General features: G+C 41.2%; 1 protein-coding gene across 5 annotated transcripts in view; it reads right to left on the bottom strand.

Moving 5' to 3' along the window:
- Nucleotides 1-17,019, bottom strand: part of ARFGEF3 (ARFGEF family member 3) — a 176,252-nt gene that overhangs the window by 112,988 nt on the left and 46,245 nt on the right. For all 5 annotated transcript variants that reach the window (XM_025422392.3, XM_025422396.3, XM_025422393.3 and 2 more), the window contains exon 5: nt 3,448-3,516. In XM_025422392.3, coding sequence (XP_025278177.1) covers nt 3,448-3,516 — 69 coding nt within the window. The remainder of the gene's footprint in view (nt 1-3,447; nt 3,517-17,019) is intronic.

The raw sequence follows: 17,019 nt of genomic DNA, 5'->3' as shown, positions 1-17,019 counted from the left end.
CTAAATAAATATGAGGGACAGCTATACAATATTGTCTTTGAGTTTATGTACTTGTCTCTCACCATAACAAGTGACAGGATATGTTGTCATGCCTCCTCAGAATTACCAGCTAGGAGAGAGAATGGCCATGGGAGGGCCTGGAAATGGAACTTATACCTCATAGAAATCTGATGGGTTGCAGGATAAATGTCCACTATTCTTCCCAGCAGCAGGAGCACTCTCCAGGGTGTGTCTGTTGTTGGCTTTTTGAGCAGTGCAGCAGAGTGTGAAGCTCTGGCCCTAGGATCTGTGGTGCTTGTCATGCTCGGGGATTACTCGGCCTCTGTCAGCAGACTGCCTTGGGAATGTCCTTCCCATGGACCAGCCAGACAAAAGAGCTGGAGTCTTACTCTCTTGAAGCTGCTGTCGAGGCCCAGGGGGGCAATTCTGCACACTGCCATTTACCAAAGGCACGCTGAGATGGTGATTCTCACACCTGTAACCAAGCAGTCTCCACAGTCCTGCTACGCTGGGGAGTGTTCCAACATATCCAGTGACCAGAGCAGAATGGCAGATGGAGTGAGGAGCAGGAGAACTGCAGACGAAATCACGTCCTGCTGTGAACGGGGCAGTGGAAGAGTCTGCTCGTGGGCCTGCAGGAGGGGAAGGGCCGAGAACCTCATCAGTGGGCCTGCAGGCTCCAGTGGAAGGCCTCACCATCAAATACATGATGAGATATTTATTTTCTAGATCTTCATCAAGTCCTTCCTTCAAGGGAATGTCATCTCAAGCTTTTTTCATGGACTATAAAGTCCAAGCCAGCATTGGAAGCAACACACATTTCCATGATGGTTTGACCCCGGCTTCACTACCTTCATGCTCCTATCACACGGGGGACGCTTCCCCAACTGAGGGATTGCAGAGGGCCACAGCAGGACATGAAGAGCTGGAGAGCTAGTGAATGAGTTACTGTTCTCTCAGGAAGCTTCGCTGGATGCCCCATCCTGCCAGGGTCCTGGCCAGAAAAGCGTTATCCAGGGGACATCGTGATGGACCTGCCGCTCCCCCAAGGCAGCAGCAAGGCCTTACTGTGTGGCTAGATCCGCACTAACAGCTTCTTCAATGGATTCTACCTTCCTTGTCCAAATGGCACAACCACACTACCACTGTGGCTTCAGCAGAGAACAGACGCTAGGCCCAGGGAGGTAGCCAAGAACACCACAGGTGGGTGGAGGCAGCAGAGCTGGGGTTTACATCCAAACAGTGCTACTCCCGAGCCAGGGCTTCTTGCCACGAAGCCAGAACGCCTTTATCTTTATGTTGCTTTGGAGCCGAGATCTTTTTGTTTTTTTTCCAAAAGACAAAAAAAAAAAAAAAAAAAAAAAAAACCAACAAAAAACAAAAACAAAAACAAAAAAACAACACTTGGTTTTCCTTTACAGGTTTTGGTAGACCACTATGTTTTGATGTTTTATTCTACCTGAAAAGGCCTGCTGAGTCTTTACTCTGATTTCTAGATACCTTCAGTAAACAGCCTTAACTTGGGAGGTTCACGGCCATGTGTGTCCACTCTTCAGGGATGACATCTTGAATCTCTCAGATTCTCATTCGAAAACTGGTTTCTGTGAGGATGGTAAAGGCAGCCTCCTCCTCCTCCTCTGGAAGGTAGCTTGGAACTCTGGCAGCACTTCCCCTCCCCCCCAGAAGGTCCTGGAACAACCTGTCATCCATCCACCCCCCTCCACCACAGTCCTCAGCTCCATCAGCAGGGAGATTGGCTAGGCAGGAACAGCTGCATTTCCCTTCTCATCCTTCACATGCCAAAGGGCTAACAGGCCACTATGCTTTCTTGCTGTAACCAGAAATTACACTTGTCATTTTAAAAGCAAACTGATATAGGGTATTTAAATAGTCAAAATCCTACAGAGACTAGGTTGGTAATTGCCAGGGGCTGAAGGGAAGGGGGGATGGGAAGTTACTATTCAATGGGTGTAAAGTTTAGTTCTAGACATCTGCTGAGCAACACAGTGCCTGTAGTTAATACTACCATATCCTACACTTAGGAGGTAGATTTCATGTTAAATGTTCTTACCACATACACACAAAAAAGGGAATATGAAAATAATGAGAACACTCATAGGTGTCCCTTAAAAATCAACTGAAAAAATATTCTATTTCTTTACCTATATGGAGTAAAACATATAAATATGTTAAAGATAAGTGTTCTTTCTACCTATATAAATACACATTTGGGAATTTACATTGTAGTGAGAGGTCAGCTAATTGCTTTTTGTTCTTTTCACAGACACATAAAAATGTTCAATGTGTTCAAAAATAATTTTCTCTTAATTTTCTCTCTTTAATGCCACACAACACCATAAAAAGCACAGGTATAGGCCAATATAAATACTACTCATGATAATGCTAACTATATTAGTTGAGGAATATTTTAATTAGTTTCATTGTGGTAGTTATTCCACAATGTGTATATATATCAAAACATGGAGTTGTAGATTTAGAATATGTAGAATTTTTGTCTATTATACCTCAATAATTAGAAAAAGAAAAAAGAAGACATGTTCAAGACACTAAGTATCTACCTGGTATATTCAAGGAATGGTGATCATTACTGTAAGATAGAGAGAGAGAGAGAGAGATATAGATAGATATCCATGAGCACTGATTATTAAGCTTTCTTTTTTCTTCATAATTTCAGAATTCAGAATATCATTGCCCGTTTGAGGTCTACACATGTACTCTTGTCAAAACACATGAATTCTGAAGATACTCTTTTCAAGAAATGGAAAGAAAATTATTCTAAGAGTATTAAAGTATAGCTTTGGAATGCTGACATTTCCAAAAGCCACAGGCATCTGCCAGGCACTCGAGAAGCCAAGAATTCTGTTGGACATACTCTTAGGAGTGCTGGAAGGTGCACAGTTCCCTAGCCTGCAACACAGATGGGAAAGAGAAGGCTTTCCAACGAGTGTTACAAAATGTGTTCATCTGGCTTTAGGTGGAGAGCCTGGAATTTTATCAGTAAATTTCTCTCTCACTCTCATACCTGGTTTCTCAAAAACCATTTTTAAAAAAATCGAATGCTTTTTAATTATTCTTAAGAAAAACAGATTCAGAAAGCAAAACGAGATGCAACACTGAGGTGTAGTAGTGTTGGGAGAACCAGTACTGTTATTTCCATTTTAAAACCTCAAATGAAGCAAACCAAAGCATGCAGAGCATTATGACCAAGGCTGATGGAGTCCACAGCCTGCTTCCTACAGATCATTTCCTTAGTGGAAACTCCCTAAGGTAATGATCAGAGAAGGGTTTACCCTACTGCTGGCTGCTGGACCTCAACTCCAGCAGGGACTTCTCCCAGCTTGGGGGAGGCAGCTGCCAGCAGGCACCAAACAAGCAGCACTCGAGGGCCAGGAGGGGGCGGAGGGGGGGGGGGAAGCGGGCACTCACCTCGGCAATCTTCAGTACTGCGCTCCCATTCAGGTCAAATGTCGGGGTGTAGGTTATGCAGAGCAAAACCTTTAGCAACCAGGATGTGGGGGAGGAAGGGAAAGAGAAGGGGTTAAAAGTATAGAAATAAACAGAGATACAGTTTCACATATCATTTGTGCAGCCCTGTTTTTATGACTCCTTTGCTCTTTGCTTTATCTCATGTTTCTTCCCATGCCACTTACTGCTCTCTAACGAGTGGCTGCACACTGCCCAATAAAATAGAGACTAATACTATAATAAAGGGACCTACCCTCTTCCTCCAGGGAAGGGCCACTGCAAGACTGGCCAGAGACAGCATTCCTCAGCGAACAGATTGTTAAAATTCTGTGGCATTTTTTAAAATTGTTTCTAATTTCGTAGCTAAGAGGCAAGACTCTCCCTGTCCTCTGACTTCTGACACCGTGAATTTTTCTCACTGACCATCCGAGATTAAACAGCACTGGTGTCTGCTCCTCGATTGCCAACCCAACACTGTCCTGCTTGCAGCCTGGCCTGCCAGTGGGGGCTACCTGATGGTGTTTCTCATCTGGTTCTGCCCAGTTCATGGAAGAACGCTGAAGCCTAGCAAATTTACCATAGGATATCACCTAATCAATGAATAGTGCACTTGCCGGATGGGACAAGGAATCTCTCCCAATCCCTCAGTTTAGTTACGAGCCAGGCCACCCTCAGAACAGCTGCTCCTTTAGAGAAAGCTAATAGGTATGAGATTAAAGAAGCTGAAGGGGATCTTCTTGAATTTTAGTCATGAGATTATATAAATTCATTGTGGGTCTGTTTCTCAGTCTTTTGATCCTTAAGGAGCCTGGTACCCAAGAATCACCTCCAGATAACAATCCCCTCATGCCAAGCAGGTAGATAGAGAGAGATGCTGGGAACAGCTGTCCTCAGGCCTTGTGGGAAAAGGCTTTCTTTTGTTTAATGGTTATCTTTGGTAAACAAGAAGTGGTGAAAGCCAAGGTCAGCTGTGTCCTGAGGACCTAATTTGGCTTGGGAGGAGGCCATATCTTCTAATGCCTCTGTACTTGGTGGTGCCTGTGCCTGAAACCCTCCTGTCCTTGGCTCTTCCTGCTTTTGTTAATCAGGTGGCTCATTTGATTGGCTTTTTTCAGGCCTCAACTTAAATGTAACCCCCTCAGAGAGGCATGTACCTTCCTCTGACTACTCTCTCTAAATGGCTGGTCACATCTCTTTGTTTTATGATATCAGAACATGCACCAGGCTCATAAACAACTGTTTTATTTACTTATTTACTTTATTTACTTATCTCTCCATTAGACTATAGCATCCATTGGGCATCTGAAAGACCCTCAAGGCTTTCTCAAATGGAGCTTTCCTACTTTGAGTTTTTGCTACTTCTCACAGCTTCCCTTTCTTGAATTTTTCCCTCCTCTCTGATTCCTGGCAGGCAGGTGGGAGGTTGTAAGAGGCTGGCTGGTGGAGATGGTGGTCTGCAGAGAGGGAAGTAGCTTGCCCATCTGGGCTCTTGGTTCCTTCAGTATTTACAATAAAGACTGACAACTGGCAATACTTTACAATATGAAAATAATAATGGCAAATATTTGCCTAAACTGGTTAGTTATTAATGTTACTTATAAGACTGGTGATTGGCTTTCTGCCTTCCATTACTCTGCATTCATACAAGGTACACAAGAGTAGATCTGGAAAGAAGTTTTCAAAAATCAAACCCATTTTCGGTGAGGAAGAGGGAACAGTACCAATGGGGACGTCTCCATGAAGGGCACTGAGTTGGTAGTGGTATCTGGTAATCAATGTTCTCTGGGAAACCGAGGAGGGTCAACTTCCTCTGTCACAAGGAGGTCAGTAAATGTAGAATGAGGCCTCTTAGCAATAGTCTGAAGGAAGCTTAGGATCCCTGCACCCAGCCAATGCTGATAGAGTTCAAAAGACCCTTGATAAAAGGCTCTCCACACCTAATGTCTGGCCACCAATATCCAAAGACTCACTGAGCTGTCTGCAAAAACTACAAACCACCAAAAACAATGAAAGGGAAGTGAAGCACATTAATGAAGCTAGCTTCTTCAGCTCAAGTAGAGTTTTTTGTGTTGGAAGCAGAGCAGGTTTGAATAATAGGGAGGACAGTGCTCATGGCCCACAATGACTCACACAGTACATACAAAGAGCAGTGTCCAGCGAGGATGATGCAGTAGACAGAAATGACTTATCAAAGATGATCAATGGAGAAATGGTTGATATGCCCAGTGCCTAGCAAGCATTAATTCACCAGATTAAAACAAAGATTGGGTGTAGGAAGTTTAGGGGATAGAAAATGAATTTAAAGCAGCTGACTTCTGTTGCATTGGGAGAGGGCAGAAAGTTCAAGTTCACTACACTGGCCTCAAGGAAAACAGAAGCAACTAAACCCTGAGGGCGATTCCATTACTGACTACACCATCACTGAACAGCAGGAACTGGAGTGATCGGCAGTATCTCACAATTCAGCTAGCCCGCATGGCCTCCATAAGTGAGCTACAGGGATAGGGAAATCAGACACAAAGTCTTCCATAAATTGGGAAAAATTACTGCAAAGACTAACAAAAAGCCCAATCATTAAAAAACAATCATCAAATTGCTACTGTATAAAAGAAATAACTCCTCAATTTAAAATATGTACAGAAACTTTGGGGGCACCGGGGTGGCTCACGTCATGATCTCAGGGTCCTGGGATTGAGTCTTGTGTTGGGTCCATGTTCGGTAGGGAGTCTGCTTCTCCCTCTCCCTCTGCCCCTTCTCCACTCCTGTGCACGTGCTCTCTTTCAAATAAATAAATATAATCTTTAAAAAATAAAATGCATATAGAAACTTTGCATAAAAAGATTGTACCAGAAAGGAGAAAGCAAAGCTGATTTACTTTAAGAACTGGGCACAAGTGATAAGAATTTCGGAAACGTGGTCACATTAGGAACAGAGGGGGACAGATATGGACAGATAATGATGATGAGCATAAGATGACAGGTGTGCTCTTCTGATCACACATGCCCTGGATTAACCCTCTCCCAAGTACTTCTCACAGCTGTGACTGGGGTTTCTGCATCAGGCAGACTGGGCCCTGTGACTGTATAACAGAGCAGGTGCTGTGATGTCAGAGCCAAAACACTATTGTTTTAGTAACATGACCATGGCATGTGATTCAGCACCTAATTGCTGTGTGACCATGCCCTCTATCCCCCTGTCTGTAGAATTCCCACCCCCACCTCATGAGGATATTTAGAGGAATGAACACACTAAACAATGGTTTAACACAGTAGTGTACACGGTACCTATCCAGGGCTGCCTTCTCACAGAGGTTAAATAAGCTTCCATGTGATGTAACTTATGGTATCCATTCTAAACATAAGTGATTAGGTACATTTTCAGTAAAAATTAAACTCAATCAGGGACACCTTGATGCCCTAGCAGTTGAGTGTCTGCCTTCAGCTCAGGGCATGATCCTGGTGTCCTGGGATTGAGTCCTGTATCAGGCTCCCTGCTGAGAGCCTGCTTTTCCCTCTACGTCTCTGCTTCTCTGTGTGTCTCTCATGAATAAATAAATAAAAATTTTTAAAAAATCAATCAGATTATCCACATTCAAAAGCATAAATCTGTGGCAATCTGCATTCTACTCTTTATCACTGCCCCGGATTCCTACTGCCCAGCATCCACATCATTCTGCTGCATCTCCACGTTCTCCCTCCTATATGTTCTCCCTTTTCAGCCTCACATCAGTTCAAGTCATTATGCATTCAGAGTCTGACTGCTATGGAGTCACAAGTATAAAAAGCAAGCACAATCTTTGGCATCAAGAACGCTCATCTCTTGGAGAAACTAGCACAGGCCTAACTGTACTTCAGGGCTGGTGGTGATGAATGCTGTTGCAGTTGTGAGGGCTAAAACAACCTTGAAGGCTAGAAGGCATTGTAACCTGGAGGAGACTTTGCTGATGAGGTGACATATGGGCAGGAGAGAGAGGGAGGGAAAGATGTGCTAAGCAAAGGAAATGTCACAAGTAAAGACAGATACGGGAAGGTATGAGGCTAGAGATGGTGCTAGAGAGGTAGGCTGGAACCCTGGTGCACAGCAATTCAACTGCCCAATGGTTAAGTGTCTTGCACGTATTGTTTTAGAGCTTGGCAGGCCCATAAATCCCAACTAAAAATAGAGGAGCTGAGGCAAACTGTAAATCAGAGTGATAAAAGCAGACACTTAGGATGTAGAGGAAGTTAAAGACAGATTCTAGTCATTCCAGTGACAGTGAATTGCCTGGGGTACATTTGGCAAAGGGATGCAGGGAATTCCCACCCTAAAAGACAACTGTCACCAATATGTGAAACCTTGTATCATCCCATCGCTGTTCTCTCCTCCTACTCCCTACCCCTCTAGTGGATCACACTGATCTCCCACAGTCCCATTTTTTTTTTACAATGCTTTATATTTAGGTATTAATATAGCAGCATATTTCAGAGAACAGTGATACACTTTGTTCAAAATGTATAATATACTACTATTACAGGTGTGACACTCAGAATGGGCAGGAAATGCAGACATTCTATACCATTTCTTCAGAGCAGCTTAGACTTATCACTTAAATCTGCATCCCTCTCTATGCCTCATTGGACTTATATAAGCTTCTTAGTAGTAGTAGCTTCTTAGTAGCATCTTTTTGATGCTTAACATGTTTAGCACATTGTCAGGCCTCGAGAGGTGTGATGTCCTGGCCTGTACTCAAGCTCTCCTATACCTTGTTCACCTTAGTGATCATCCTCACAGAGTTTCAGTGAGACTGTGCACCTTCGTGTCTAGTCATTTTTGTAAAATGTGTAGACAACATGTTAAGACAGCCCAGTTGTATAGAAGAAAATTATCCTAGGAATCTGAATGCCAGACTCAGGTTGCTCAGACTGGCTAAAGGCAGATTTTGCAATCACATAAGATAAGAATACTAGAACTTCTGAAGACTAGGTTAGGGTAATCAGAATTTAGTAAAGCCTCCTTTTGGGATATCCAGTCACCTGGCAGGATCTTGCTCTGGACAGTGAGAAAATCATCTCAACTAATCAGATGGCCTCTCCCATGAGATGCCATGAACATTTCTCCTTCCTGAAATCTCCTGCTATGCTCCACTGAGAACCTACCTTTTGCACTCAACATAGTAAATGGTAACTTGCCTAAGATTTAGGATTCAAAGATCTCACTTCTCCCAAGGTTCCAGATGAGTTCTCCCCAGGACTGTTTCCACAAATGCTAGAGCGAAGAAGTGATTCTTGAGCTTAATGGATTGCAACTGCATGTCTGCTTTATGTCTAACTGTGTGCTGTGTTGCTCAGGCTCCCATCCATGTATGCAGCAGACATTTATGGGTGTGTTACTTGTGATCTGACCTAGTGCTGGTGTTGGGCATATAGTACTGAACTAAAAAGACACCCTGATTTTGCAAGGATAAGACCTGGTGTTGAAGACCATCATAAAATAAGGGGTCACAATAAATCGTGGTGGATACTATGACTGGGAAAACACACTGTACTCTGGGGAAGTCTCTCTGGGTCTAAAGCATAGCATACTAGTTGTAATGCTGCTTTCTTCTCTCAGTGGATTTTTAAATTTAACATGCTACAACATGCACAATTAGTAAATTAACCCTAGGGAAGACACCACAGGTTCCATCAAGAAGCGAGCTGATTTGGGGAAGTCAAGACATATTGAGGATATGGATGCATATCGAATGAATAAGGAAGTCTTCTTTCCCTCTTTTTTTAAACTATTAAAATAATCTTAATTTACATATGAGTGTATCTTAAGGTGACTGGAGTTTTACTTTCCCAAATACCAGATGTTATTTATAAATCAAACCAAACAAAATCTACTACAGCTCAAAAAAAGTTACTAAAAACTTGAGTCCAGCCCACAGAAGGCCTTGTCTTTACTGGAGCATAGAGCAGACGACTCTCTTCAAATTCTTAATGCCAAACGCATTTCAAACCCCAGCTCTGGTTCTGGTGGAAAATCTAACTTCGTTACTTCATGCACATTTCCTTCTGGCATTTCCTTTATCTTGGCATGAAACTTCATAAAATTAAAAATAATTGCATAATTCCTTCTCTTTAGAAACATTCCAGTTCTTTTTTTTTACTCTGTCAAATATGGCAAAAACAAGGATGGGAAATTCAGTGTTGAGCATGGGGATTCTGAGCCACCAAAATGCCTTTCCATTGGTTGCAGGGCAGGCCCCTCTTCTGCATGTGCAGCCTTATGGGGTGTGAGCTGCTGAAAGTGTACCTTGGCCATGAACTAGAAACAGATTCTTTTCCTCAGGGTCTACACACGAACAATAAAGCAGATTCCGCCTTCTGAAGACAGCAGAACAGAAGAATGTGTATCTTTGGAGTGGGGGTGGGAGTAGTGAAAAAGTACATATAGAATGTCAGGGCACATTTTCTTCTCATCTACAATTAAAATGTGGCTGCCCAAAGTAAGCATTTCTTTTTCTCATTTTGATCAAAGTTTTGCAACCTCAGTGTGATGGACATTTGGGGTCAAATGATTCTTTTTGCGGGGGATTGTTCTGTGCATTGTAGGATATTTAGCAGCATCTCTGGCCTCTACCCTCCAAATGACAGTGGCACTCCCAGTTGTGACAACTGAAAATTTCTTCAGCCATTGCCAAATATCCTCTGGGGGACAAAATAGTCCCCAGTTGAGAATCACTGTTTTAGATCACTTATACCCCACATGCCTTGTGAATATAGCTGAGAACCCCTACAACGTTACTCTGCTTCCAAAAGCCTCAGAGGGAGAATCGAGGACTTTCAGAGGGGATCTGGGATGACCCACTGGTCCTTCACTATGCTCCAAAGATCCAAGACTGAAGTTAACAACAGGTAGTTGAGCTATGATCCTAATCTTTATTTTGATTTACAGAAAAATGAAATTATTGTATCACATGAAACCTCTACCCCTTAGGACTCAAACAGACTTATCTGAGGCTGAGGTGACAGGTAGTTTGAGAAATCACATTCTGGCAAATGGCTATTCTGACAGATTTTTTTAGTCCACAGAATATTTTGCTAGAGTTCCTGAGTACCCAGTTTGGAAAACATTTCTAACTGGTATATGGTCATGTTTCTTCTGGCCTTGATTTGTTGCCACAAGTAGTAAGTCTGATATTCATTGATATTCATCAATATGCCCTTAGCACCTAATTCTAGGAAATGCTGTACCAGTGATATCTGTAAAAAAATTTTTTTGTGTGAATATTAAATTATAATGAGCTTGGCTAATTCACTTGAACAAATAAATAAATAAACCATTCTGCTCTTCCTTCCAAACTCTCTTCCCCCTTGGCAAGTTCTCGTAACTCTTCCCTCTAACTAGAGTCTCAAAAATCTATCACTGGAGCCAACATTTCTTCCAAGTTTCAGTCCCTAATTTCAACTTCTCAACAGCACCAACAAATATATGCAATTCCATGAAAATCTTGTTACCAGCATAAGTCTCCAATGTGACACAGCGAACACTTCCCCCACTTCTAAAATTCCTAATTATGCAACCATTAAAATTATATGAAAGGAATAAATATAGCCTGGGAAAGGTTTATAATCTAAAGTGAAATGAAATAAAAAATCCTATATGCACAATGAATATAACTGAACACATAAATAGATAGGATTAGAAACAAATATACAAAAATCAGTCATACTTATGGGATTTGCAGTGAACTTTCTTCTATTTTGGAAAGCCTGTGGTGCTGAACTACTTGTATTTCTTTAAATTATCCTTTAAAAAGATTATAATTCTTTAATATCTGACAATGTGAACTATCTCTCTCCTAAAATGGCCCCTTAAAAATCCACCATTCAGTCAGAAATCCTGGCTCCTACTCCTGTAATCACCTTGGATTTTTCTTTCGCCACCTACTTACCACCTACTCCACTGCCAGCCACCACAGCTCCTGATTCTCTCTCTGCAGATCAGCCCCGTGCAGCTGGGTGCACTTTTCCACACATAGTTGCAAAGGACCCTTCCTGTTGCCACCAATCTGTTTCAAGTCCTCAGGACTTCTTGCTTAGGCTCTTATATTTCACCAGCGTCTCTGACTCAGTTCTGCTGATTCTGGACCATCATGCAAAACTCTTCCTTCTTCTGCCCTGAACCTTCAACACCTAACACCCATCTCTGGAAATGTCCCTGTCCTGCTCCTGCTCACTCTGACCAGGCCCCAGAGAACCTCTCTCAACCTCCCCTCCAGGCTCATCACTTACCAGCCTTCAGTAATCACAGTTTACAGCCCATGCTTTCCCATCTACAGGGCTTTTCTTCTCTACCAGGAACGCCCACCCTCCCAATATCACTGTCAGAATTCTATACACCTTTCAAAATCCAACTCAAATATTACCCTCTCCTTGAAACACTGATCTATCCAGCTCAACGTGGTTTCTCCTTCTGAATTTTTCCAACTCCACTTCTGCTACAACATACACAACTACCTTGAATTTTGGTAAATGTGTACATTGTTATCTCTTTCCTATTAGATTCTGAACACTTGTCTTTGAAGGTACTGCTTTTAATCCTACAAAATTTTATATGTTGCTGGTAATAAAAATACACTCACTGAATAAACCAATGGAAAGAAGTCTAAGAGAAAACAAACTGAAAAGTTCAATGAACTGTCTTGTTCTAGGTTAGTCTGTAACAAACTTATTTCGACCTAATCTCATAGCTGATGCTTTAAGAAGTAAAGTTCATCAGCATGTCCTAGATAATACCTTTATTCCCTCTTTCTCTCCCTCTCAGACTCTCCCCAGAACAGGCACCTCATCTCAGATGATCTCTACCCACATACACATGAGGTTTCTGATAATTTTATAATCAATGCTTATAGACATGATCAACCAAGTTCCTCAAGATAGTTTTTAAAGGGCTAAAGCCAACTTGATTCTCTATATGTTAGACATTTAATAATTATAAAGCTTCCCCAGTGTAACCAAATCATATGAATTTTACCTAGTAGGATGGAATAGAAATTTATTGGCATAAATGGTGGGGTGTTTTCTGTAGACTGTGGAATTATGACTAATGATTAGGACCCTAAATATATACTGGTAGATGATCAATAAATAACAATTCAGAAGATTCTTCTTTTAAGCTACAATTTAACAATAGTAAACACGATGAAGCCCTTTTTTAGGAATCAGAAATATATGATGAAACACTTTTCCATTACTGCATACTGCAGAAGAAAGTGACCTTTATAGGCTGTAGGGGGAGGGAGTGGCTATAGAAAAAAAAAGAGAAGAAACTCTCAAAGCAAAGGTATTTTTCTAATGTTCAGGTTCATAATTTGAATGAGTTTAGAGGTATTCATTTTATTAAGATGCTACACATATTTTTATAACTATAACAAAACTGAAAGCTAACCAACGGTTACATACAGTTAACCGGCTGAACCACCCAGGTGCCCAAGACATGATTGAGGGGATTTAGAACCAGTCCTTCCATTTGGTCTGTTTCTTCCTCCCAGACAAAGGTGCTGACTGCAATGCTGGTACATAATTTAAAAGCACTCTCTCCTTCTCACTGTAAGACCAGAGTTATAAATGGACATCCTGAAGCTTTGGTCTACCAGCTCTATAGCCATTAGCTCGTTTTCTATCAATCACTCATCTTTGTATTTTCTATAGATGTTTGGTTGACTTTTGTTGTAAAACATAAAAATACCTCAACAGTAAATGACATTCTTTTTCTCTTCCCCCAACCTGATCTCAATCTCGATCTTTCTCTCTCTCGCTCTTTGACACCCACACACTTGTCAGCTAATTTGGTGGGAAAGAGATATTGATTCTTCAAATTTGAAACTAGGTCTTGAAACTAGTGAAAGAATGCACTGTCATGGAGGATGCCAAAAACACACAGGATTCTCAGCCACTATCAGCTTTGCCCCTTACCGCCCCGTGACTTAATTTCTCTGTTCAATCATCTTTGGAATGGGGATACTAATGACTACCATGTACATGCCTTTTAGAAGAGACTCAGAAGGCAAGAAACCTAGCCCACTGTTTAAAAGCACACATTTGGCCTCCAGCTGAATTACAGTTCAAATACTGGCCCTTCCATTTTACTAGATGTATGACCTGAGTATGAATGTAAAGTACTTACTAGAGCATCTAATGCATAATAAACATTAATCAGCCCCTGTCATTTCCCCCTTTAAAAACTGTACAGTCTCCCACCAATATTCATTTCTATTACCTAAAGGTGCATACAAAGTAAAACATCCAATACCAGAACATTCATCAAATGCTTTCTCGGTATCCAGTATCACATCCTTCCTTAAACACAAAGCTAGCGGCCCTCCTCAGGATGCTCACATCTCTGACACACTTATGAAGGCAGAAGGCCAGCCATAATTCCCTCCGGTTTTAAAGACCAGCCAGCTGTATCAGCTAATAACCACACTAAATGTTATCTATCAGGAAGAAGGAGAAAAAAAGTCCTAATTGCTCTAGTCAGAGATGTCATTAGTTACGTAGCTGGCTTCTATGGAGTCTGCATGGCATTTACAGAAATGGCACACACCATGGGAAAATGCTACCAAAGCAGACAAGTGCTTAACGTAAATATTAAGTAGCTCCCTGCTGTCTACTAATGCATTACTAAGGTAATCTATCTTGAAAAACTTTCTTTCTGATTCTACAGTGCTGAAATTTGATTTGCTCAAGCTATAAAATTTTTATTTGGATTCCATGGCCATTTCAATAAATCAAAATTGCCTTTTCTTCCCCTCCTGTTAGAACAGGATCTTAGACTAAGTGGTCTAACCTCATTCCTATTTAATTTGTCAGGAGTAAGCATCATTGATATTTTTTTCTTTAACCTTCCAATTGACAGTCTAGGGCCTTCCTTCTAAATGAGAACATTACCATCAGAATTTTGAGTTTCATTATTAGTTAGTTTAATCTTAGGGAAATGTCTAAAAGAGGAAACCATATTATTTTCTCTCCAGGAATTCAATACAACTGCTACATACTCTGAAAAATGTGACAGGGTTCAATTTCTCGTGTTTATAAACACTACCAGATAGCAATAGGTGAGTAAAATGCATGGCATCACTTCTTAAAAAATAGCACCTGGGGTTTGTCATAAAAATGTGCTATGCTGTGGTTGGACAGACATAAATAAAAACTGCATGGTGTGCCTTTATCGCTCTTGAATAGCATATTGGTGTTTGAAAATGCCTACCATATCTCACCTTAAAAGATTTTCTCGTACCTACAAAATATTTATATGAAATGACTAGGGGATTTTGACAGGTAATTCCTAGTTTGGATAATTTATCATGAGAATGAGTTATGTAGAAGCATCAGGAATAAATATACCCTTCATATGAAATGAATCCAGCCTTTCCTTGAGGGCTCATCCAATTCCCTCTTTGTTAATTATATTTTGGGGAGAAGTGGCAAAAACATTTTCATATTCTAATGATGTCAGCAAAACAAGGACTTATTCGTGAGTTTTTTCTCAGGCCATTACAAATATTACAACATCCAAGATAAAAGGGTACACGCTTTTGAAGGTGACTAAAGTAATCACAGAAATTCTTCCTGCATAGAGAAAGGGCATAAACATTATCATTATTTATAAGCCAGCAATGCTATAATTTGGATATATCTTAGATCCAAATAATCCAAATGTCAGAAATAAGAAATGCTCATGGAGCCCTCCCTTGTGGTTATCACAGCATGTTATCTTATCATTCATTGTTTAGCTGCTTGGCTAAAACTGTTGGTCTAAATAAAAGTATAGTATAAAAGAAATTAGCTGAAGGCTAGGTCTGTTGTGAGTGGAAATATTTTTTCCCAATCCCAATGTTTAAATGGTTAAGAATAATAGCATAGGGCAAAGGCCCTTCTCTTTTTAAGCATTTTGGAAACCTAATTTTAAAGAATGGCAGCCTACATTATTGTTTTTTCTTTTTTGTTTTTTGACAATGCCTGATCTCTTCCCAGACATTAACGACAAATACCAATGGTTTATCATGGTGTCATTAGAAAGTCCATTAAGATAAACTTTCCAGGATTTCCAGTAGAGTTAACATGTGTCAACTGCTGTCCTCAGCAAGGCTAGCAGAAGGCACTGCTGGGCTGGAAGTAGCAAGCAAGCATAAGTTTTCAAAAACAGGTGTTACTGTTGACATAACCATTAAACATCCTGCTTCTCCAAGACTTTAAGAATAGGTACTTTCTCCTTTTAATTTTTAATACATATTCCTGTATTCCACAAAAAGGTATATTCCTGGGAGAAGTTCCAGAGTAATGTGAAATCTGTGAGGTATTTCAGTAGGACACCACAGCTCACCATCCAGCGTATGGAGACCTAATAATACAAGAATGATTCGGCAGACTGGTCTTGGAAGCCACAGAAATGATTACCGTGGCAGCTGGCCTTGTCTCTCAACAGCAGCATGGAGGAAATGGAAGAGTAAAATAAATTCTAGAAGTGGTTAGTCTTCAGTTCCTATGAACGCACAGCTGCCAAACATATGTCGGAGGACAAGGCAAAACTGTCCATTACAGAATTGAAGAGAGTTAAAGATGAATGAGATCATCAAGACCAGCTAGTTCAGGGATTCTCAATGTTTATTTTAAGAATATTCCTAGGGGGCCCCCCGGTCGCTCATTCAGTTAAGCATTTGCCTTCAGCTCAGGTCAGTATCCTGAGGTGCTGGGATTGAGCCCCACATCAATCCCCATGTGGGGCTCCCTCCTCAGCAGAGTCTGCTTATCCCTCTCCCTCTGTCCAACCCTCCCACTCATGCTCTCTTTCTCTTGCTCTCAAATAAATTTAAAAAATCTTAAAAAAAAAAAAAAGAATATTCCTAGACTCACCCACTGAGATTATGACTCAGCAGCAGCAGGTAGGAAGTAGTAGGCATATGTTAACACTTCTGAAGCACTTGCTTTATGCCAGATACTGTGCTAAATTCTTTACAAATATCACTTATTTAATCCTTGCAACAGTCCTGTTGGGCAGGTGCTACTATTTCCCCCATTTTACAGATGAGGAGACCAAGACACAGAGTAGTTAAGGAATCTACCCGAGGATATCCAACTAGAAAGTGGATGAGCTGGCTTCAGAGTCTCAGCTTATCATCACTGCACTCAATTACTCATACTATCGGCTAGGGTGAGGTGCAAGGCATGAGGAAAATGTCATGACTGAAATAATCTTTTCTTTGCTGAACAGGGAAACTGAAACCCAGAGGAGTTAAGTCTCTTATCCAAGACAAAAATCCTTCAGTGCATTTCCAGGAAAGAAATCAATCATTATATGACACCAACTTTTCCCAAATATTTCTCTGTACCTATTCCTCCAGGGAGAGAAGGAATAGATGGCATTATTAAAAGCCAGCCCAGTGGTTCTAGCTGTGTTGCTCTGACTGAGGTACTGTTCTAGGAGAGAGATTTCCATCCTCTTCTGCTCAGCTCCCTGTTCATTCACAGCATAGGACACATTCCAGAGTCAGCATGAAGGGCTCCC

The sequence above is a fragment of the Canis lupus genome, chromosome 1 (genome assembly GCF_003254725.2).
Source record: "Canis lupus dingo isolate Sandy chromosome 1, ASM325472v2, whole genome shotgun sequence".
Lineage (NCBI taxonomy): Eukaryota > Metazoa > Chordata > Mammalia > Carnivora > Canidae > Canis > Canis lupus.
The sequence above is the reverse complement of the archived record's forward strand: the minus strand, read 5'-3'. Positions and strand labels throughout refer to the sequence as shown.